The sequence below is a fragment of the Budorcas taxicolor genome, chromosome 19 (assembly GCF_023091745.1).
Source record: "Budorcas taxicolor isolate Tak-1 chromosome 19, Takin1.1, whole genome shotgun sequence".
NCBI classification, from domain to species: Eukaryota; Metazoa; Chordata; class Mammalia; order Artiodactyla; family Bovidae; genus Budorcas; species Budorcas taxicolor.
This window is the reverse complement of record NC_068928.1, coordinates 13428177-13451330: the sequence shown is the minus strand read 5'-3', so window position 1 is coordinate 13451330 and position 23154 is coordinate 13428177. Positions and strand designations below refer to the sequence as shown.

Here is a 23154-nt window from a genome sequence, read left to right as displayed (position 1 = left end):
ATCTGCAGTTGAGAATCAGTACTACTAGACTTTCCCTGGTGGCTCAGCTAGTAAAGAATCCGCCTGTGATGCGGAAGACCTGGGTTCGATCCCTGGGTTGGGAAGATCCTCTGGAGAAGGGAATGGCTACCCACTCCAGTATTCTGGCCTGGAGGATCGCATGGACTGTATAGTCCATGGGGTTGCAAAGCGTCAGACACAACTGAGTGACTTTGACTTTCACTTTCACCACTAGACCAGCACTGTCCAGTAGAAACATATTGGACGTATATTGCAAACCATATATATAATTTTAAATTTTCTATTGGGCGTATCTAATAAGAAACAGGTAAAATAATATGTTGTTGTTGTTGTTGCTGCACCAGACTGCATGGCTTGTGGGATCTTAGTTCCCCGACCAGGGACTGAACCTGGGCCTTCGGCAGTGAGAGAGTGGAGTTCTAACCACTATAATTGCCAGGAAATGCTCAGATAAAGTTACTTTAACATTTCCTTTAACCCATTGTATCCAAAGTTTCATTTTAGTATGTAATAAAAAGTTATTAACCAGATATTTTCCATTCTTCTTACTAACTCTTTGGAATTTAGAGTGTATTCTCTGCTTCCAGCATGTCTCAATACAGACTAGCCGTATTTCCAGCACTTCCTAGCTACATAGTCAACTCAACAGATCAAGAATTAATTAGGACAGTCACCCTGAGTGCTCTGTTTTATGTTAGTGGTAGTGCCCCTAGAAGAATTATTTTTACAAACTTTTATGTAAATGGTTTTATGTAAACGGTTTTTATGTAAAACCATTTTGTAAATGGTTACAGGAACCAGTCACTTCTGACACTGTAGATATGCTACAGTATTTTACACGTTTTAAAAATTATTCCGTGAGAACATAGAACAGGCATATGAATATACACATTTTACATATCTAATCCTAAATTATTTCCCTGGTGGCTCAGACGGTAAAGCGTCTGTCTGTAATGCGGGAGACCTGGGTTCGATCCCTGGGTCGGGAAGATTCCCTGGAGAAGAAAATGGCAACCCACTCCAGTACTCGTAACACACCAAAAATTCTTGGGGAAAAAATTACATACATTCTTTAACCAGGTTTTTGCATTTTCTTTCCTGATACTCAGTCTTCCCATTCCTAGCCAGGCATTCCTTCGAAATAGACTAAACCTATCCAGCAAGTCCTTGGGAGTATCTTCCTATGCTGTATTTTCAAAGCAAGACTACAGTCTCTTGTTGTGTACAGGGTCATCTTGTGGAATTCCATTCCTGTAGTTTGTCTTTGACTAGTGATTTAGCCCCTGTGGGTTTGGATGAAACATGGCTCTCTGTCTGCAGACTGACAACAGCAGGGTATTTTTTCAGGAAAATGCCCTAGAGGCCACTTGCATTGAAGACCACGTCCCATTTGTACATGTTTTGATTTTTTAGAGAAGCAGGCAAAACACAAGCAGCTGCCATGGCAGATGAGTGGAGCAGCCTCTGAGAAGAGAGAAGACACCCGCTTCTTTTTTATTTTAGCACACTTGGGCAATTAGCATGTGATGGACATGTTTGGTGCCTTTTTGCTTAAATTTATTGAGATACTTTATATTGCTTGATGTTTTTTAATACTTAAATTTTTAAAACATTTTATTGTGGAAAGAACATTTAACATGAGATCTACCCTCTTAACTTTTTAAGTATATAGTATATTATTGACTTTAGGTACAGTGTCGCACAGCATAACTCTCTGGCTTACTTGTTTTGCTGTACTGAAACTTGTTTGACAATTAATTACTGTGTGTTTCAGTATAATTTGACTGTGTTTTTTTTTTCTAATACACTTCTCAGTGTTAGGAAAGGCATCACATGACTAAATAGTCATTTAAAAGAAATACCATTTCCTATTTCTGTGACCTTTCTTATCATCCTTCTTGCTAGGTAGGCTTCAGCTAAGGTATATTATCTTCTTCTTGCTCTTCCATGCAAGAGTTCCAATTTTGGGGGGGAGGGGAGTGACAGGGAACTGTAGTTGGAACTTATTTAGCATCCTCAGGTCTTACCAGAGTATCCAGATATTATCAAGTTTCCCTTCTTGTTAAATTCCTAATTTAAGCATAGTAGGAAACCAGTGTATATGGAACACCTATATATATGAGAAATGTGTGTGTTTTCTTCCCTCTTTATTTTCTTAGCAAGTAAGGACTATGTCCTATTGTATGTGAATTTTTTTTTTTTTTGAGGGAAGGAGATTTTGGATTTTTTTTTTTTTAAGGTAATTTGTAGCCAGTTAGCAATAGTCTTTTGGAGAGAAATGAGTGGGTTACTTTTAGTCATTTTCTTGGTGCAGGCATAGTCATGATGGCTGATCCGCACTGAGAGAACATTTTATTATCATGCAGACTTTTAGGGCTTAATTCTTTTGTCTAAGATTCCATCAAGCCAGCTCTTCATTGAGTTCAGCCAGTATTTTGCATGGATTAATCCTAGAACTCAAACTGCTATCATTCAGTATTCCCTTTTCTCTGTCTTTTTCCAGGGAGGCCCAGAGGTTAGACTCATAGGGGGGTGTGTGTGTGTGTATTTTTTCTTATTCTGAATCCATAGTTTTATCATTCTCTTGTGCTGGTGGTAGAAAAGCTTGTTACGCTAAAGCCTCATCCTAAATGTATTTTTGACGATTCATCGAATCGTTTGACATTCACAATTTTACTTAGCTTTGGACGTATTAAGCAACTCAGAATAATCTGGAAACAAATAGGCTCTTTAGGCAACCTGTGTATTTCATCTTCTAAAATATAACTATATTTATGCAAACATATGTAAAGTATATTATCCCATAAACTCTATAGCTATGCATATGGCTGTGCATATTATGGCAGTCTGAGAGTATGAAATTTAAAACTCCAGATGATTTTCATAAGTAATACCTATTAGTGAACACAGTTTGCCTTTTGAAACTTTTCATCTGTGATTCAGATAAGAAGCATCACAGTTGAATCAGAAGATGGAAATACAAATTGTTGTGTATTTCTGTACATGCATAATGGGTGAGGACCGATTTCTTAGACAGAAATCCATGTTTTAAGGTAACTCGAGTTGCACTGCACTTTCTCTGCTATTTGCTCCTTGTGAACTCGGCCCCCGGTGATAGAATGTTTTCATTCAAACACTTTCCATTTCTCTTGTCTCACATCCAGAAGAGATCGGCTATGTTCTCCCCTGATAGCGCATTTCGGTCATGACTGTATTTAGGCTCCTGACACCTTCAGTTTCACTGTAGGTGGATGGCCTCTGGACCTTCTTTTCATGAAGGAGGTTGTGAGGAAGTTTAGAAATCAGAAGCCCCTACCATGGGACTCATCAGTGACCCATTGCCATTCTTGAGAATCCTGGTAATCTTTGACACCCAGAGATTAAAACCCTTCTTTGGCTTGTACTGAGAGACTCAGAAGTCGTCCAATTTGTAGCATTTTTTAGCAGTGGGAGTGCTTGGTTGTAGTTGGCAGGCCAGAATGAGCTATAAATAAATAAAACCCCTATAGCTCTTGCTTCCTTCATTCAAGGGAGTCTGCTGATAAGATGCAAGCATCTGGCAGAAGGGAAGATTCTCAGCACGTTTAAGTGCTTACCATCATGCTTTCTGGTATCCATGGCTCAGCTTCTGGTCTCTGCTGCGTTATTTTGGCACTCTAGACTCATAAGCTTGGAGAGTCGAGTTTAAAACTCTCAATATATCATTAAGGTAGCCCAAGGTCCCTTCTTGTCAAGGAGGACAAGCTGATTCCAGGCGGAAGGAAAAGCGGATTCCTGGGCACCTGTAAATCCCTGTAGTTTTGTGCTGTGGATTTGTAGCTAATTATACAGGAGGCAATAGTAATGTGTTGTAGCTCTGTTGGCAGACTCGTTTCAGAAAGAGCAGAACCTTCCAACAGAGCAAAGAAGGGGCTTGGAAGGGGGCTGCCGATGAATGAAGCAGTGATCATTTTACTGTAAACGAAAGCTCTGCCATGGAATTGGGGCATCTGAACAGCAAGGAGGTGGTCAGGGAGACGCCAACAGAAATACATGGTTCAGATGTGTTTTACAGCTCCTGATTCGGACTCTTCTGCAGAAACATGTTCACGCAAGGAGGCCACCACTGGTCACAGGCAGTCAAATTGTTCTTTCTCCTATGGTACTGCTGTTAGTTAGTAGGTTATTCGGCCAACCTCTTCTGATTCTGCTTTACTGCCTGATTTCAAAAGATTTTCCTTATCCTGGCTCTGAATCACAGCTTGGTATAACCACTGCTTGTTTGCATGTATCCCCAATCATTTTCCTATAGGGTCTCCTTTTCTCCCCCCTGCAAGTTAGAAGGCAGAAGAATCGGGAACATTTTTATATGATAAAAGATTTACGTAGGGCCAGCTCAAATTCAGCAAAATGAAATTCAGCTGGAAGGGATGGTAAAAGGCTCTGAGAACTTGTGACTGCCAGAGAAGTCAGTGTTCCTTAAATAAAGAGGATTCAGCCAGCTGGCAGCAACTCTGACTTTGCATTCATATTGAAGCAGGCTCTCCAGCCATCCTAGGCAGGCAGATCAATAAAATCAGAGGTGACTTAATGCTGAGCACCTCAGCATTCAAAGGATTTCTCTTGTCCTCCTTTAAATTTAGTCTATATCGATGTGGAATGCTAACCTCTGGAGTCTGGATTCTGATTTATGACACTTTATTTAGCAATGTCCTTGGAAAACATCCCCTTTGATTTCTCAGTTACCACATCTGTAAAATGGAGCTAATCTCCTAGAAGGAAAATGATTTTAATATTTTTCAAAACATAGTGAGTGAAGATTCATCATCTTCAGTTCTCTGAAGACCTAAACAGCAAATATCTTACAAATGAATTTATACTCTTTTTTTTTCATATTTGAGAATGCAATTGATTGCCCTATCAGAGATTGAGCAATTTGGTTTTTTTTCCATGATGAGAATGCAGTGAAATGTGGCAGATTTTATTTTATTTTCAGCTATATAAATGGAATATTTGACTCGTATACATTCTCCATGTTGGTGGTTGATTTCTGTGCAGACCACTGATCGAGCGTTCTGGTGTATCACAATAGTGTGCAGTATGCCACATCGGTCATTTTCTTAAAATGATCAAATAGCCCCTATATAGAGTAACAAAATGTATAAATGATTGTTATGGACACGGCTAAGTGTTTACTCTGTAGTAAAGAGTTTAACCTTCCCTGCTTATCTCCCCAACAGCCGCACAGATTCTTATTCTACCAAAGGGGATAAACTGACTCTAAACTTACCTCCTACATGATCGATTTGAGGCCGGTCCTTTAAAGACTGGAGATGTTGGGAGTTTTGTTCTTACCCCATACTGCGTAGATGGTGCCCGATTCTATAACAAAGCAGCAGGGGGCTCCCTGTGCAAGCTAGCGAATTGCTGATAGAGAAGGGCTGTCTTTTTGTTGGTGGCGTTCTTTTCAATTCAGGCCTTTTTCTGCTGAAAACTTGGTCCTCATCTTGGGAAGGACACCCTAAGGGATTCCAGTAGAGAGCCACAGAAGCAGTGAGACCATCTTATTAGTGTAAGAAATTGGTTAACAGTTGAGAGAGATTACCCTGGTTTCTGAATCCCCGAACTCTGGATGTGAAGGAGCCTGAGATGCTTTGTTTGTAGGGTCCTTCTTTCTGAACTGAAGTTTATCGTTTAGAGCCTGTGCAGGTGGCCTTTTTCTTGAGAATCCTTTATATCTTAAAAGGAAGACTTTCCTATATTCTCATTAGCATTTCCTATTAGTTTTCTGCTTCTGCTCTAGAACCCACGAGTGCTTGTTTGCTGATGAGGACCAAGTACATGATAACGAAGGACCTCTTGTAAAATGAAACCCCTTCCCCCTAAGAGAGACTGAAAGAATCCAAAGAGCAAAGGTGCAGGTTTTTGCACTCAGAGGTTGCTCTTGCTGCCTTAGGAATCCGCTCTGTGATACAGGTTTGATGCAAAGAGCATCGCTACTCACAAATCACGCGAGGTATACAGTTTGTGTGCAGTGATATGTCACCACTCTTTATTTATATGGCCAGCTCAGTCTATTCTGCTCCTTTCACTGCCGTGGAAAGTGCATCATTTTCCTCCCTCTCTCCTCCTTCCCACATATCATCAGCACCACCCACTCTGTTCTGCCCATTAAGTCCTCTGTGTGCCAGAAAACCCCAACAATGATTAAATGCTGATAAAAGAGTGTTAGAAGGTTAAGATATCAACCAATCAACCCCCTTACAGGACTCCTAAATTGTGGGTGGTGAGTGTAACTTTTCCCTTTTGCCATTGAAAATAAGGGCTTTTATTTGGGTTTTTTTGGTTGGTTTGTTTGTTTCAGTCGAGGAAATGACTGATGTCAGATTAAAGGGTGAGAAAAGCATTGGTGGTAAAGACCAAAAAGAATGCAAGAGACTTGCTTCACTGCTCCCATTCTTACCCTAGTGTTCCTCTCATGGCTCAGAAGCATTCTCTATCAGGAAATTCTAGGGCTTGCCAAATTTAGGTAAGGCTGTATTCATGGAAGGCCCAGAGATTTTAAATGTTTAAATGTCATGATTGCCCTAAATTAATTTTGTTTAAAAAAATATTAATTTGTAATAGTGTATACTAGTCCAATCAGGGAGTCGTTAATCATCACCTTCCTGCATACTTTTAGCTTTAAGCTCCTATAGCACAGAATACCTGTCTTTCCTACACCACCCCCAACCCCACCCCCACCACTCTACAGGAGTGGAGTGAAAGAGAACTAGAAAAGGTGCTTGGAAACCCAGATTCCTGGTGTCTTTTCTTTAGAGGACAGTTTTTAGGTTCCTCACACATCCTAGAAGATCAGTTAATGAGGGAAAGGCTGTGGCGTCAACTTCTCTGAACCTCCTTATGGCATTTTTAGTAAAACAGGGACAAGTAAGATGCTCTCAGAATCTTGTCGAGAGTTATACCTCATGTTGAAGCTTAAGATAATATACCATATTATACAGCTTCAGTTAATTTTCATGAGCCTGTCTTTTATCTTTACTCTGCATTATTTTTGGTAATAGAGCTATTAGAAAAAAGTGGTAAATACACTTTGACCCTTTCCATCAACAGCTGCTGTGGTAAGGTAGGTCAGCCTCTTTGGAGGCACCCAGTGGGCAGAAGCGTAATGAGCACTTAACTATGTCTGCTGAAGGACAGAGCCGCCACACTGGGACTCTTCACGACGGGTCTGTATCTGCTCTGACAGTTCTTTTATTGTGGCTTTCCCTAACCTCTCGGTAACTAACTGTGGTTGTTTAATTACAGAGGGAACATCCCCACGCTAAACAGGTACTGTATATTTAGTTTTTTTTTCCAATTAAAAGCCTCTTTTTTTGTAACTTAGTGAAACCAGGAGAAAAAAATAACACTTCACTTGACAAGCTAATATGTTATCTTTCTGCTCGGAGGTCCTGAGCTCCCCTCTGGACATACTAAACTATACTTTCTGTTTGGAAAACATGTCTTCAGCTTTTCTCCAGCCGTTCAAAAAAGCAACACTCAAAAAGTATGGAACAGCTCCTGTCTAGCTGTGGACAGTAGGGGAATGAATCACCTGTCCGATGTTCAGCTTCGCTGTAAACATCTTTTGCTAAGTTCCCTGTCTAGTTTGGGGCGTTCATAGGAGAAACCCTTATGGTCACTCCTGTCCTGGCAAACTGTTCCTCAGTTTTCCAATTTTTTAGTTTCCTCTAATTTGCACCTCCTTTTTGAGGAACGCACAGGCAGAAATAGCTGATTTCATGTTTTATCAGTTTGTTAGCTGTTTTTCTAAAGTGTTAATGATGCTATGCAAGTCAAGTTTTATCTCAGACCTGTAATGAATTTAAGACTGGAAGAGTGTATCTAAAGTTTTGATGTTTGTAACCCTGTGAAGACGTTTCCAGACTGATATAACACAGAGTGGTACTTTTAATAAGTTGAGTTCCTTCTGCTCCTGAACCCAGCAAGGCAACACAATGCAAGTTTGAGAGGACAGTGGTTTTGACTGGAATTCACCAATTGAGCTCTTTGTAGATGACCAGCAGTACACTGAAGTGTGTACAGACTTTTGTTTATTTCGTGCCTCCCCCTTTAAATGTTAAGTGATCAAAACTGGTTATAGCTTTTAGTTTGGATGGGGAGAGGAAAGGGAGTGCTTCTGTTTGGTCCTCTTGTCTGCTCTTGGAGGGTAGTCTTGCTTCATTCCTGCCTGCCTTTGGCTGTCCTGGCCCAAGAGCATAGTACCGGGGGAAACAGAAATGTGGTTATTTCCCATGGGGTCTCAGTTGAGCGATAAAGATGCTTAACCCCATGCTTGCCACAAACACAACCTGTTAGCAACTTCAGGAATTCCCTTTAAGGGTTATCTGGACTCTCTTTCCTGTCTAACACCAGGCAGGTAGAAAAGATACAATGCCTCACAAACTTGCTCCTTAACTAAATACATTTGGTGATCCTAGAAAAGAGGATGATAGCATTTCTGAGTTTGTACAGCTCTGAATCCCAGTTTCTAGTGAACACCATGTGTAAGACTTGCTTGCCATGTGCTTCGTCTGTCTGTTTCATCCATGGTATCAATGGTTTCCTCTCCCACTCTACCTTCTAGTCCCTGGTAGTGTCAGAAGATGAAGCACTTTTTCACAGTCAAGGGAATAAAAACCTGGAGTGTCAGTCTATAGTCTGTGTGAGCAACAGTCCCATTTATAAAAAATTCCATTGCCATTTATATTTGCAACAGAGTATTTGCAACAATATATACCCATATCTGGAGTCCACCTTGCTGGCTGTCTTGCGCCCTGCAGTACTGCAGGTGGTACATTTGGAGATTTTTGAGCAGCTCCCCAAAGTTCAGGTGCCATTGCCACGCTCTGAACTTGCTTCAGCTCAGTATGCTGGTAACATGTGTCAGGCAAGTCCTAGAGGCACCTTTTAGTGTGGTCCTCCCTAAGAGGCTGTCCTGATGGGCTGGGCATCACTACACTGTACAGCGGTATCTGTCAGTACACACTGCTGAGGCACATCAAAGAACATCCAGATTCATTATGTTTCTAGATCGAACAGATCCATTTCCTTGGAACATCTCCAACAGATGTTGGTCCTGCTTACACATACTTTGAGACGCATGCTCTGCCCTTTTGTACTTCACTGGGATGAATTAAGGGCTTTTACTGATGATATGCTTACTTTGGTATAGAAATGTTTACATATAAAAAGGCAATTTGGCAAAACTGTTTCTCTTTCAAAAAGGGAGGAGCTATGATCCTTATGACTACTCTTCCCATCAGCCCAGTAAAGGAAAAGATAGATAACCTCAGTAAAGTTCCTTTTATAGACTGTGACTTGCTTCTCTCTGATGAAACATGGGTTTTTTTGTGTGTTTTTTTAAAATAATGATTCACTAAACCATTCCAGATGACTTAGAGTTGTTGTTGTACATGTGGATATCTATCTGTGAATCCTTAATCTATTACAGTTTCTAGAGAAAAATACCTCCGGTGTTGCCTAGCTACCACTCACTTGGCTGGCTTACTTCCTTTTAAAAGAGAGGATGTTTTGGGGAAGGGGAAGATGCAGGATGGTTTTTCACCCCTGTGTGCCCTTCATTCACTAGATATGTCATGATGTCAGTGTGTGAAAACCGCCATGTTATTATTCCTTAGGTTTTTACGTGGAGAAATTTACGGGGTGGTAAAAATACTGTTTGTGTGGAGGGAAAATCCCAAGGCAAGGGTTAACGTGAGTCTAGTAACATGGGCTTCTCCATAGTGGGTCAGAAACCAAGCCTGCGCTCTGCCCCCTGACCCTGTCTCACCTCTCTCCCCGCTCCGTCCCTCTGTTGTGGCTCTCCCAGTCCTTGCTCCTACCCTCCTTGTCTAACACACTCGGTTGAATTACCATTTAGAATGTCCTTCTCCTCCAACCTCAACCACTACGGCATGACTCACGTAGCCAGTGTCAGCGACGTGCTGCTGGACAACGCGTTCACTCCGCCGTGTCAGCGGATGGGCGGGATGGTCTCTTTTCGGACCTTTGAAGATTTTGTCAGGTAAGACATCTCAGATTTCTGTGGAGTGAATAGAGGCTCCAGATTAGCCACAAGCCAGCTAAGGAGATGTAGCCCTCGCTGGTATATGCCCCGGGAGAGGTATCTGCCCTTCCTTTCCACCCTCCCGTGCAGACCCTACAAGCCTCTGCTTATATGGGTCTGGTCAGAAAAAAAGGAACAAACAAAAACCATCTTTTCCTCAATAGCTAGTAGGAGAAGCTGTCTGCTCTGTGATGAGTGAAATGTCAGGAGAAATTAAACACAACACTAGAGTGAGCCCCACCAGAGACGATACATCTTTTGATTAAATGCATTCAGCATCTATCTCTTGATGTATACTGATGCATTACCCTAGGGGGAGGGGTAATTACATTGGTCTGTCACTGCTCTAGTCCCAGGCTCTTTCTGTTACTTTAAGACCGATGATGACAGCAATGCTCGTAGCTTACATATGAAAAACAAACAAAAAACACAACAGAAAAGCTTGAGCTTGTTCTTTTTTTAAAATAGAAAATATATATGGTTTATGAAAGTTTAAACCATCCATCCTCCTAATTTCTGCCACATGGTAGAAATTCTGCACGTCCTCTCTAGCCACTGGTGATTCTGTTCAGTTGACTGCTAAGCACGCGGTAGGACAGATGATTCTTTTAGACACAGCTGGCCTGCCGCTTCGGGTTTCTGCCCCTTTTCATGGTGGGTGTTTCTTTGGTATTTGGTATATTTCAGGATCTTTGATGAAGTGATGGGCTGCTTCTGTGATTCCCCACCCCAAAGCCCGACATTCCCTGAGGCAGGTCACACGTCTCTGTATGATGAAGACAAGGTACGGTGTCCCCTTTGGGAGAATGCTTTGCCTCTTCAGATACGGAACTTGTACTGTATATTCTCTCTCTTAAACATTTATTTATTTAAACTTTTTATCTTTTTGGCTGCAGTGGGTCTTAGTTCTGGCACGTGGGCTTAGTTGCTCCGAGGCCTATAGGATCTTAGTTCCCCAACCAGGGATCAAACCCATGTTCCCTGCATTGCAAGATGGATTCTAAACCACTGAACCACCAGGGAAGTCCCCTGTGTACTCTCTTTATTATTATTACTTAATTGTATATACCTCATTTAAGTATTTTTGGAAACAGAACATAAATTCTAACCTAAAAACAAAAATAACTGAATTAACCATGGAATCCATAGTGTAGAATGAACTCGGCTGTATGCTCTGCAGGTGCCTCTGGGTCTCTGAATATTGCTTCAAAGATCTGAGCTCTGGTTGCTTTAACTCTTGATCTTGGATGGCTTGTATGTTTGCAGAGCAGTGCTTTTGTATTTTCAATGAATGGTGGGCTTCAGGTAGCAGAAGAAAATAGGCATTTTGTTTAAAATTTTGTCCTTCTATTAAACCCTTCTTTCCATTTCTCGGTAAACACTTGGTCCTGGTTTTTCCCTACCAGGTTAGTTTCCCATAATGGTTTGATCCTTCCTCTGTTTGACAAATTGTTAGGAAATAATAGGAAAAAAAACCAACATGGGAATATGTTCAGATAGCTTCTTTTCCTCCTTTTCCTTTACATTATCTGAAGAAATGTTGCAAATGGTTTCATTCCCATTTTATCGGTGAAAAGGTTGAGACAATGGTCTTCAAGTTCATAGCAAGTTAAGATTTGGGGCCACCTCTAATTAATGCCTTTGCCGCCTTATTGTTTAAAAGTTAGGTGGCTTTAATCTCCATTGTGGGTGTTGGCAATGGTTTCATTTTCTTATTCGTACAAGTGGGCAACCCAAAAATATTCTGGGAAGGGGGGGCATGTCTCTTTTCCTAGTATCCTACCAAGTACTGTAACTTTTCTCTGCCCCCGTCTTAGCTAGCCTCCTGAGTGCTTTGTGTCATATTCTTGGGTTACAGGTCCCCAGGGATGAACCAATTCACATTTTGAATGTGGCTATCAAAACAGACTGTGACATCGAGGATGACAGTCTAGCAGCTATGTTCCGAGAGTTTACCCAGCAAAACGTAAGTCTTCATGTGGGTGGACACTGGCGATGGCCCCTTTCCTGCAGCCTGTGTGACATATCCATCCTTTTCTCAATTGCTGTTTATAAGGCCTTATCACTGATAATGGCTGTGTCTTTGACATAGTTCTGCCTCTAGGGGTAAAATTCCAAAGGGATTTAATAGTTTGAAATATATATCTTTTTTATGTCAAGAAGTATAGAACTTAAATATTCAAAATGTTTTAAGGAAGAGAAGTTATATTGCTGGATCTTTTCCAGAGCTCTAGTCTTGAACTTCACCTGCTGAATTTCCTCTGATGACTTAACCGCACATGTCAAGGCCCAAGCTCCCCTCATGCTCCCTCTATGTCTTTCCCTCTCAGCCCTGAAAATATCAGTTATAGTTCCATCCTCCTTTCAATTTTATGTCACCTGGGTATCTTGTGTTGACATCACACTCCATAGTCAAGGCCTGAATTCCCATCATTTTCCTTCACATCTTCTGATTCTCACATCCCCCACCAAAAAACTAAACAGGAACAAAAATAACCTCAAGTAACCAAGCCCTTTGTCCCCAGTCATTCAGAAATCATTGACTTCTTTCTCTGGTTTGCAGTTCCCTTATTCTACCCCTCCCTCCCCGCCCGTTCCTTCCTCCTTTCGCTTCCAACCCCCTTCTTTTCAGTTTTTTAATTCCCACTACCATCTCTCTAGTTTAGACCCCTCCTCACCTCATTCCGGAGACATCGTGACAGGTTTGCTTCTGATCCTCACACGTCCCCTCCAGATAGTCTCCATTCTACTGACTGGCACAAAAATAAATGTCCACGGTGCCCCCTTGCACTCAACAGTGATTCTCTCTACCTTCCGGACACCTCCTTGCCTTATTGTTTAACATTAGCCTGTTAATGAAGGCCCACAGTCTAGCCTTTGCTGTTCCGTGAGAAGACCCAGGTCTTTGTCTCATCTACCTTGTCTGCGTGCTCTCTTCAACTCCCCTTATCTGGAATGTTTTCTACTTTTTTTCCTTCTTCCTTCCCTCCTTCCTGTCTCCCCCTCCCCCTTTCTGTCTAAACCCTGCTTGTTTTAAGAACTGTCTCCAATTTTCCCTTTTATGAGGACTTCTCTGTGTAGCCTTAACTAAGATGTATTTTCCTCCCTTGGATTTCTAGTTGGTCAATATAAATTGATTAACAATAGTAATACTTTTAATTTTGAAAGACCATCTGTATAAATTTTTTAACTTATTAACACCTTACTACAATCCCATGGGGTTAGATTAATTGGGAATTATTCCAACTATACATGTGGGGAAAAGCTCAAGCTCAGAGAGGTTAAGGCCCTTTAATTACCAGCTGGTAGGTGATAGAAAAAAAAACCTGGAGTTTAAGGCTTTTATACCAGCTCTAGGGGCACAGATCTAGGTACTTTAATAAATAATACATTCAGATGCTTGTAGTGTAAGGTTCAAAATGATTGTCTGTGCTGTACGATAGATGCCAATGTACCCTTCCTCAGCTGCCCTTCCCTACCATGTGTGCTCTCTGAATGGAAAGCATCTAGCCCGTAGTGCTTGCCATAAGGAACTCAATAGATTTTTTTATTTTTTGGCCACACCTGGTGGCATGTGGGATATTAGTTCCCCAACCAGGGATTGAACCCACATCCACTGCTTTGGAAACATGGCATCTTAACCACTGGACCATCAGTGATGTCTGATAGATTTTTAAAAATCCAACAGTGTAAACAATTAGTGCCATAGGTGTTCACATCCTGTCATGCTAATGGTCAATACCTTGGAAAAGATGGTAATTTGTTCTTAATGTGTGTCCTAGCATTTTCCCCATGATGCTTTCGCAGCACGTGAACTGGAATGCGGGGCTGTAGTGCGGAAAGGTCCTTTCAGAGAAGTCAAAGTCGGAGGCCACGCCTGGGAATTTTTCTCTGGAGGAGAAATCTGCCTCCTGTCTTGCCTTTGACTTGTGCGTGATTGCATAAAATTGACCTGAGACCAGTGGCCAGGGAGTCGGGGAGAGTCCTAGTATTGTGCTTGGCTGCTGGTGCTGGTGCTTGGTGAAGTAATCTGTCAGAGTTTCTTCCCAGGTTTTGAGCACTAATTCCCCACATTTGATTGTTTCAGCCTCCACTTAGGCTTTTTATTACAATCAGATCAAAGTGTTGTATGTCAGCACACACTGATTTAAAGAGGCAGTTTCTCCATTTTCACTATGTTTATTTGTAACATTAAGTGATGATAAGAAATTTTCTTTTTTCCTTGACTGGCCTTGTAAACTGAGGCACAGAGAAACCCAGAATCTTTGCCTGTGGCTGTTCAGTAGGGAAAGGGTAGACTATGTCAACAGTCCAAGAGAAGCTATGTATCACGTACCGTGCTTATCCAGGAATATTGAACATTTTCACCTACTTGTTTTGAAAAAAAAATAAAAGGAAACAAAAACAGTAAAAAAAAAAAAGCTGAAGTGATAACTAGTTTTGTTTTTCACTTCATAATCATGCTTCTAGCAGTTTAGAAAAAGTTTTTTTTTTAAAGCACACATTAAACTATCAAATAGGTTGATCCAAATTGTCCAAATAATCTTCTGGTCCCAGCATGTCTTTTTTTCTCTCATAGAAATTAGGATCATATATTTGTAAATGACTTGTGGAGGAGATTGAAGCAGTCAGTGTAAATGGAGTTTCTCCAGGTGCTGACGCCTAATCGCTGGGTAATAGCTGTGGACTTGCTGTGAGCCCCGCATTATTACAATGTAATCAGAATCCTGTTGCTCTGCTGTTATTGTTAGCCACTTGTGGAATTTTTAAAGCAATAACAATTTTGATTTTAAATCATGGCATTATTAAAGTTATTTTCTTCCCTTGCTGGAACATAGCTATTGATGCTTATCTTCGAAGGAGTTGGCTGTAGTGGAATTCTTTGTTGGTGTCAGGAGAAATGTTTCTATACCTTGGCATACAGAATCAGAGAACCACCACTGCCACACCCCACCTTATTATTCCTCCCTTTTCTCCTCTTCTCCCTCCCCTTCTCCTGCCATCCCTTCCTCCCTTTTTCCCTTCCTTCCTCCCTTTCTTTTCTTATTGTAGTATCAACACTTGGTTATTTACACTAGTGAGTACGATGCCCATACCAATCATTTTTAAATGTAGTTAAGCCCAAATTTATTTATATTTGATCTAGGAATTTATTATTAGGAAATTAATTTTTTCTACTTTTGCTTATGCTGTTGATTAGTTTTGTTACTAAAAATTGCCATAAAAAAAATGGAAAAATAAGAGGAAATGGCCCAGGGATGTGCTTATTTATAGGGGCAGCCAGTTTGGATTTAAAATATATATATTATCAAGAAAGTTAAGAATTGGTTTATGAATATATTTCTCAGTTAGAGTTAAGCAAAGTGTATGATCAAAGTAAAGTCCGGATGTGAGTTGTGAAAGTCGGCATGGTTTTTCTGTTGGTGTTATTCATGTATGTTTTCAGGTCATCCAACAAGTGGGATTGCTTTTATGCTTGTTGCTGGGTAGCCTCTCTTTATTAGGGACCTTTAAGAGCATCTCTTTTACTTAGTTCATTCATCTGTTGCTTTGTCCCTGCCTTTTGAGATGAGTGAGCAGGACAGACTATAGGAAGGCTTAGAGCCCAAAGCCCAAGACTCACAGAAGGAACTGTTTTGAAACTGCTAGTCTCTGTTGACTTCTTTTTTTGTTTGTTTTAACATTTTTTTTTTTACCATGGTGTTTTTGTCATTTTATTTATTTTTAATTGAAGGATAATTACAGTATCGGTTTCTGCCATACATCAACATAGATCAGCCATAGGTACACATATGTCTGCTCTCTCTAGAGCCTCCCTCCCACCTCCCACCCCAGCCCATATCGTCTTATTTTTATTTGTTTATTTATTTATTTTTTAGGCCATGTCTTGAGGCATGTAGGGTTTCCCTGGTGGCTCAGACTAAAGAAGCTGCCTGTAATGCAGGAGATCTGGATTCAGTCCCTGGGTTGCAAAGATCCCCTGAAGAAGGGAACAGCAACCCACTCCAGTATTCTTGCCTGAAGGAAAACCATGGCCAAAAAAAAAGAAAACCATGGACAGAGGAACCTGGCAGGCTGTAGTCCTTGGGGTTGCAAAGAGTCGAATACAACTGAGTGTCTTACACACACATGAGGCATGTGGAATCTTAGTACCCCAACCAGGGATCAAACCCATGGCCCTGTTTTGGGAGTGTGGAGTCTTAACCACTGACTTCCAAGGAAGTCCCTGTTGACTTCTAATGTACTGCTTGCCTATGCCAAGCAGAAATATGAATAATCACTGAATTTAAATGCCCATTAGACATGGTTTTTAACAAATTTTAAACAGAATCCTTTAAAAAAATGCCTCCATATAAAATAAGGAGGAAATGTTTTAGAATTAATAAGGTTAGAATTTGTTAGGTTGAATTGCAGGAATACTGTATCAGATGATAGGTGATGTCTATAGTCTAAATAACAATTTAGGATTTAAGTTTCCTGTTTTGTGGAAGTTTCTTATTTTTCCTCTACCTGATTTCATTTAGCTTCTGTATCAGTCTTGTTCTTCATATTTCAATACATGCCCAACAGTGCAGTTTCTGTAAGCAGAAAATGTGTTACTGTCTACCTTGATATGTATGAGTCCTTAGAGAATTTAGATGACCCCATATGACCCTTTCTCCTCCACAGAGTTCTCTTCCCATTTCATCCAGATCAATATATAAAACCTATTCTGTAAGACTCATTCCAAGAAGCCAGGTTGAGACTTATTTATTTGTAAGTTTGAAGGTGCCAAGTCAAGATATAGATATCCAAAAAGAATGCTTAGCCCAATCAGGGCCTTCTGAGGACTGAATAGGCTAACGTTTAGGATGAATGGTGGTCTCATGTGTCTTCTGTTTTTACATGTTTGTTTGTAGAAAGCTACCCTGGTTGAACATGGGATCCGACGCCTTACTTTCCTGGTTGCACAAAAGGTATTGGCATGTGAATTATGTACCTCCGTATTATTTCTTATGCTGCTGCTAGAACTTTAAAAGTAAAAAATGGAATTATAACCATACACTTACTTGTAGAATTTATGTAAAGGAATAACTGTTTCAGTATAAATTTAATCAAGAAAACCATTAGTTTGTCATCTCCTTTTACTCAGTTCTTTTAAAATTTTATTTCTAATTGCCTTCTGCTTTTTTTTTCCCTTCCTTTATGTCTTTCATTTGCAAGGATTTCAGGAAACAGGTCAACTATGAAGTGGATCAGAGATTTCATGTAAGTAAGAGAAACCGTGATGAAAGATCACTTACTGTTTTATCTGTTAGCTGCTGGTTATTTTTAGAAGGGCTGGTCTGATATTTGGTCCCTCTACTTTGAAAAAGTATTAGAATGGGTATTCAGGTCTTCTACAGAGGATTCAGACTAAAGGGTGCCCCCCACCCCTTTTTTCCCCATATAATGAATTCTCAGTGTATCTCTGAGAAATAGTTAAGAGTGAGCACATGCATTTATCCAAATGAATAAGGTAGAAGCAGGCGCTAACTAGTAATTTCTTCTGTGCACACAGTGAATCAGTAATCAAAGACTGCCACTCGTACTTGAGGTCTTGACTTCTACCGAAGACAGATTCAGATTCTATTATTGAGATCTGCCAGTTCTGAAGAACAGTCATTTATTATTTAAAATGCCTTAACAGAGCCCAAGTTAGTGTTTTTGTCTTATGTTAATTCTACGAGGAAGAAAGAAATAAAAATTAAGTTGCTGATTCTCCCATGTAACCAAATTGACTATTAATATTTATGAGTTTAAAATTTTTACTGAAAAATGTGAATAAAGAGAACTTACTAAATAGCCTGGTATCTGAACCATGGTGTATTTGTGTATGAGCATACTGAGTATCATTATAGCGAGAGGTCAAAAATCCAGTTTGCAGTCAGGATGTCATTTTCTCAAAGGGCTGAATGTAGTCAAAATATTTCTTTAAAAATTCCTCCTGATATGGTGAAGTAAGATTCCAAAGGATATTTACGAAGTCTTAGTGTTTCTGATGAGAATTTTATTTTGTTTTTAGCAGTCAAGATAATTAAGTTAGTTTTCAAGCCCTGCTCACTTGTTTGTAATGAAGGTAGCACTTGGGATGCTGGAAAGGACTTCCTGAACTCAAAGACCTGTGTGTGGGTGGGTTTTATTGCCCCTTTGTTTGTTAGGTCTCTTAACACTTGACATTCTAGTTTCCATTCCACAGTTCCCCTTGTTGGTCTAGTCTATAGAGAAACAAGAGCCTAGCCTGCAGGCCGAAGAGCTAGGATTTTCTGAAACGCTTTAGGAAATGTTGTGGACTCCACAATCCCCCTGTGTTATTGATGTCAGGAAATCAAGCAGAGTGCAGATATATATCAATCAATAACTGTAGATAGGAGACAGGAGGCAGTGGAGAAGTATGGGGAGCTTAAAGAGAACCCCGGGGCTTTAGGAAGAAAAATCAGGAGCTTAGAGAATAAAATTGATACTTGGGGATAGAGTATGAGAATCTGCGAATAAATACTGTGGCTGGTAGATGCTGATCAGGACTCAGGTAGACATGCCAGAGCCAGGCCCTGGATTTAGAAAAAGTATCGGGCGAGGTTCTTAAGCGCTAATCTAATTTGTTCTTTCAATACTGATTTTGGAATATATTTTATTCTGAGGAGTAACACTGAATTTGTACAATTGTTTTCTTTTTTCTTTAGAGTCTTCATGTCTATTGCATACTAACTGGTTTTCTATAATCAGCATTCTATGCTAAAACCCTCCACTGAATTTTTTTTTAAAGGCCAAAGCAATTAATTGTCATGCACTTTTTTTGGGACACTTTCTTATCATTGAATCTACATCTTGTCCTAGAAAACATCTAACAGCTTTAAAACACTTTTTTTCACCCTGCTCTCTTAATATTTCCAGATTTCAGTTGAATAGAGACATGTATAAGCAAGATCTGCTTGGAAATGAGCCCAGCAGGTGGTCTTCCCGATCATTCATTGTCCAGTTTCCATTTATAGTGGCATGAAGTGGGAAATCAGTTAAATTGTCCAGTGACTTGATCTGTCATAAGTGTAGTAAACGTAGCTTTAGGATGCAGAGAACATGAAGGTTCAGGTATGGACTGGATTTTCCCTGAAGAATTGGGTGGCAGAGGAGTTGGGGTGTTTTTATGTTAGGCCCCTGTGACATGATTAGCAATTACGCAGCGGGCAAGGGTGACTATTACTGAACTCTGGCCAGGATCTGCCATAGCCAGGAAGCCCTGGCAGGAGTTGTACGAATCCGGGGCTCACCGTCATGCCGCTGCTCCAAGCTCCTCCGCTGGTGGTGGCTTGAAGGACGCTTGGCCTCTGTCGTGTCATCCGATGTGCGCTTGCCCCTAGTTAGTGTGGTGTGAAAAAGAGGAAGCTTTCCGGGAGAGTTAGTGATGAATCCCTTGATCTCTCCGGCTTCCTGGTAATCCACTGTTATGTATGCAGCCTCCCCTGCTCTGCACTGTAAAATCCCCGTATTATTGAGTACAAGAGGAGACACGTGCGGGAGGGCGCAAGGAAAGGAGGAAGGTTACCATGTTTGGTTCAAGAACAACATGGCTGTTGTGGAAGGAGGCAGCCATTCTGTTCCGTAGTCGTCATCTCGTGGGCTCCTTCAGGACTAGAACATTGCCGGGTGGAGGTTCCTACAGAGTGTGGATATTAGGTGTTTATTCACATGGCAACAAAGGCTGGAATTATTTCCAATATTGTTTCATCAACACAGTCCCCGGAGATCTGTCCACCAGAATGTCTGCTGATGCCTAAGTGTCTTGGCTCTACATGGAGACCATTCTTCTGAGCAGGCAGTAGTCACCAACATTAAGGAGTCTTGGTGTTTGAGTCTGTTTCCATAATCATCTAATTAAAGCAAATACCCATAATGGGACTTTGACTATCAATGCTTAACATTGATATTAAAACAGGAAGTTTGAGGAAAAGCAAGTCTATCCTTGTAAATATCTTCTTCATATTAAAAAAAAAAAAAATTGAGGCCTTGAAAGCAAAAGAAGACTCTGAATTTCTATATTAAGTTGCTGTTCTCCAGTTTAGGGAGTACTAAGTCTCTGTTCGTTTCATGCATATTCAGATCTAGAATTCCAAAAAGTGCGGCAGAAGATGCTGTTTAATTCTAACATAAGTCGTATACTTTAAGAAGCTTTGCATATTTTTTTTCCAGCAAAGTTTTGTTAAGGATGCTAAAATGCGTGTTTCTCAGATCTTTTCTTATACTTGGCTGCCCAAACAGAGCATTAGGTCCAGAAACCATGATGAGATTCTAAATCAGATTTCCACCTGTAGTTTCCTTTTGTTTCTTGTTTGTAAGATTTCGTGAGATTTTAAAAAATTCTGCTGTAAATCACCTAGGAGATAATTGCAGTTTTACTGATTTTTATGTGAGTGACTCCCACTTTAAATGTTTTGGATTGTTTTCGCCTGAAGGAAGAGCCCACTATCGAAAAGAGTTATCATGGTTAGTAGTTCATTTCTTTAAAAAAAAAATTGATATGTCAATTATATCTCAATAAAGCTAGAAAAAAATTGGCAGTTCTGTTAGCTAGTGGATCAACTATTAGTTTTTCAGGAGGTTTGGTTTGAGTTTTTGTTTTAATTACAGCCTATATAATTAGTTCTCAGCATGTTGAGGTAAAAGAGAATTGCACCAGCAAGCTTCCCATTTCTTCATCTCATTAGGTTCTTAACACGATTATTAGTATCATAATCAGCTATGATGTTTTCTGTTGCAGGTTTTCACATTCTCTGATTTGCAGGGTGTCTTGATTGGCTAATTTAGGCAAATTATTTTGATTGTCTTGATGATGGTTGGCTGATTAGAACACAGCAGGGGTATAATTTCTTCCAGAGAAACGTTGCATTCTTTTGTTTTTTGGTACCAGAACACTAAGAGGGTTTTCCTTTGTGTACATTCAATTATGATATTTGCCCATAACACTAGTAGAATGCCTAGAAAGCAATTACATTAGTGACGGAATAAGCTTGAATGCCGTTAGTGGAAAAATTGGCTGTATGAGAATGTGGTAGGATGAAGGAATTTACTAAAACTATAATCAGACTTTGGGATTTCTTCTTTTCTGTGTTTTCTGTATTTCTGTGACTTTTGAGTGAAAAAAAAAAAAAAAAAACGCAATTTTCTACAAAAGTCTTTCCCTGTCTTAGAGAATTGCTCATTAATCCTGGTTTACCATTGCATGGAATTTCGTGCCATCTCCTATTCTGAATGCTTTGTGCTTAGTGAGGACCTCACTGTGGAACTAAAAATTTATTCTAAAGTTTAAGAACATTTGTTCACGTCCTCTCATCTTTTGCATAAATGGTATACTAAGTAACTATTTTAGGTAACGAATTAATTAAAGTTAAGGAGGAATTGAAGAGTATGTGATTAAAAGATTGTATGATTACTTTCCTTGACTTTTCTTTCAGAAAAATCTCATGGAAGGACTTTGTTACCCTTCTTTTTTGACTCATGTTACTTTTTAGCTAATGCTCTGAAAGCCATACCTCTTGAGAATAAAACCAAAACTAGACTGTATCAAGCCTGGAGCATGAAATCTACTGACAATTTGGCTCAACATCTTCCTGCTTAACCTTGAAGTCATCCCCATGCTCTTCACTGTCGTTCAGGGGAATTAGAGAATTATTTAGGACAAAACATCATCAGTGAAAGATCAGTGCTGTGTAAAATCCACTTTCAAAGGGCTTTTGAAGACCCACGCCTGGACAAGTGGTTTGCTGGCCTTGCTAAACAAGCTCCTAGAAGCTATTTCCCAGTTAAAATGCCAAGGAAAATGTAAAAAGATTTATTAACTGAGCAAGTTCTAGTTAAAGTGAAGTGTAAGACCTATGGAAAGTATTCAAGAAGTTTTCCATAAATTTAAGAACCATGAATTTTGCCTTTTTTTTCTTTTTTTCCCTTAAAGCCTTAATTTCATTTTCTGGGGTTTTTGGTTTTTGTCTCAGAAACAAACATGGTTCTTGAAAGAGAAGTCCTCTAAATAAGGAATTTGGACTAAAAAGAAGAATAGATTGGTAACATCCTATACTTGCTAGGTAGAGATGAAATGGCACAGGCTCTACCGTTAGACCCAAGTTCATCTTCCAGGGTCATAATAATTGGGATTGACATATATACACTAACAATACTATGTATGAAATGGATAACCAATGAGAACCTACTCTGTAGCACAGGGAACTCTCCCCAGTGCTCTGTGCTGAACTAAATGGGAAGGAATTCCAAAAAAGAGGGGATATATGTATATGTACAACTGATTCACTTTGCCATACAGTAGAAAGTAACACAATATTGCATAGCAACCATACAACAATAAAAACTTATTAAAAAAAAAAAAAGCACTACTCTTCCAGAGAGGTTGTTGAGAGCATTCAACGGTCAACCTGGCACCCGCAAGGGAGCACCTGGCACCCGCAAGGCTTTCAGTTCACATCTCCTTCATGGTTCCTGAAGTTCACTGAGGGGTATTTAGGCAGCCAGTCCTGGTCTCTCTGCCTTGTACCGATAAGTGTTTGATTACATTGCGCTCATAATGAAGAAGATGCCTTAATGAAACCTCCTATGGAGGCAAATAGTAATGACTTGATTCCAGCACTGCCAGTAGAGCTTCCCATCCGAGAAACAGGGGTATTTGGTGTTAATAAGTTAAATTTCAGAAACTAATGGACTCTGCTAATTGAATTCATCTTTGTTAATTAATAAGGTTCTAGTTAATTGGTCGCTTTCTTGGGTAATGCCCTGCAAAAGAGCAGTGAGACCTAATGATCGCACGTTCACTAGTTCCACCCTGTTCTTTCTTAGACATAGAGGGCTACTGACCAAAGTAACATCTCACACTTTTCTTTGTCTTGAAATGTTATTGTTTAAACCTTTGAAATTATCGACTTGAGAGTGAATGAGGGGGGAAAAAAGCGTGGATTGGGGATGCTATGTTCTCTGGTGAGTTAAGGAGAAACTTGGGAAATCAATCCGGTAACTACTATTGC

General features: G+C 40.1%; 1 protein-coding gene across 2 annotated transcripts in view; it reads left to right on the top strand.

The window, feature by feature from the left end:
* ACACA (acetyl-CoA carboxylase alpha) overlaps positions 1 to 23154 on the top strand; it is a 240065-nt gene that overhangs the window by 112660 nt on the left and 104251 nt on the right. For both annotated transcript variants that reach the window (XM_052657738.1, XM_052657739.1), the window contains exons 30-35: positions 7309 to 7332; positions 9926 to 10069; positions 10799 to 10895; positions 11970 to 12077; positions 17011 to 17067; positions 17315 to 17359. In XM_052657738.1, coding sequence (XP_052513698.1) covers positions 7309 to 7332; positions 9926 to 10069; positions 10799 to 10895; positions 11970 to 12077; positions 17011 to 17067; positions 17315 to 17359 — 475 coding nt within the window. The remainder of the gene's footprint in view (positions 1 to 7308; positions 7333 to 9925; positions 10070 to 10798; positions 10896 to 11969; positions 12078 to 17010; positions 17068 to 17314; positions 17360 to 23154) is intronic.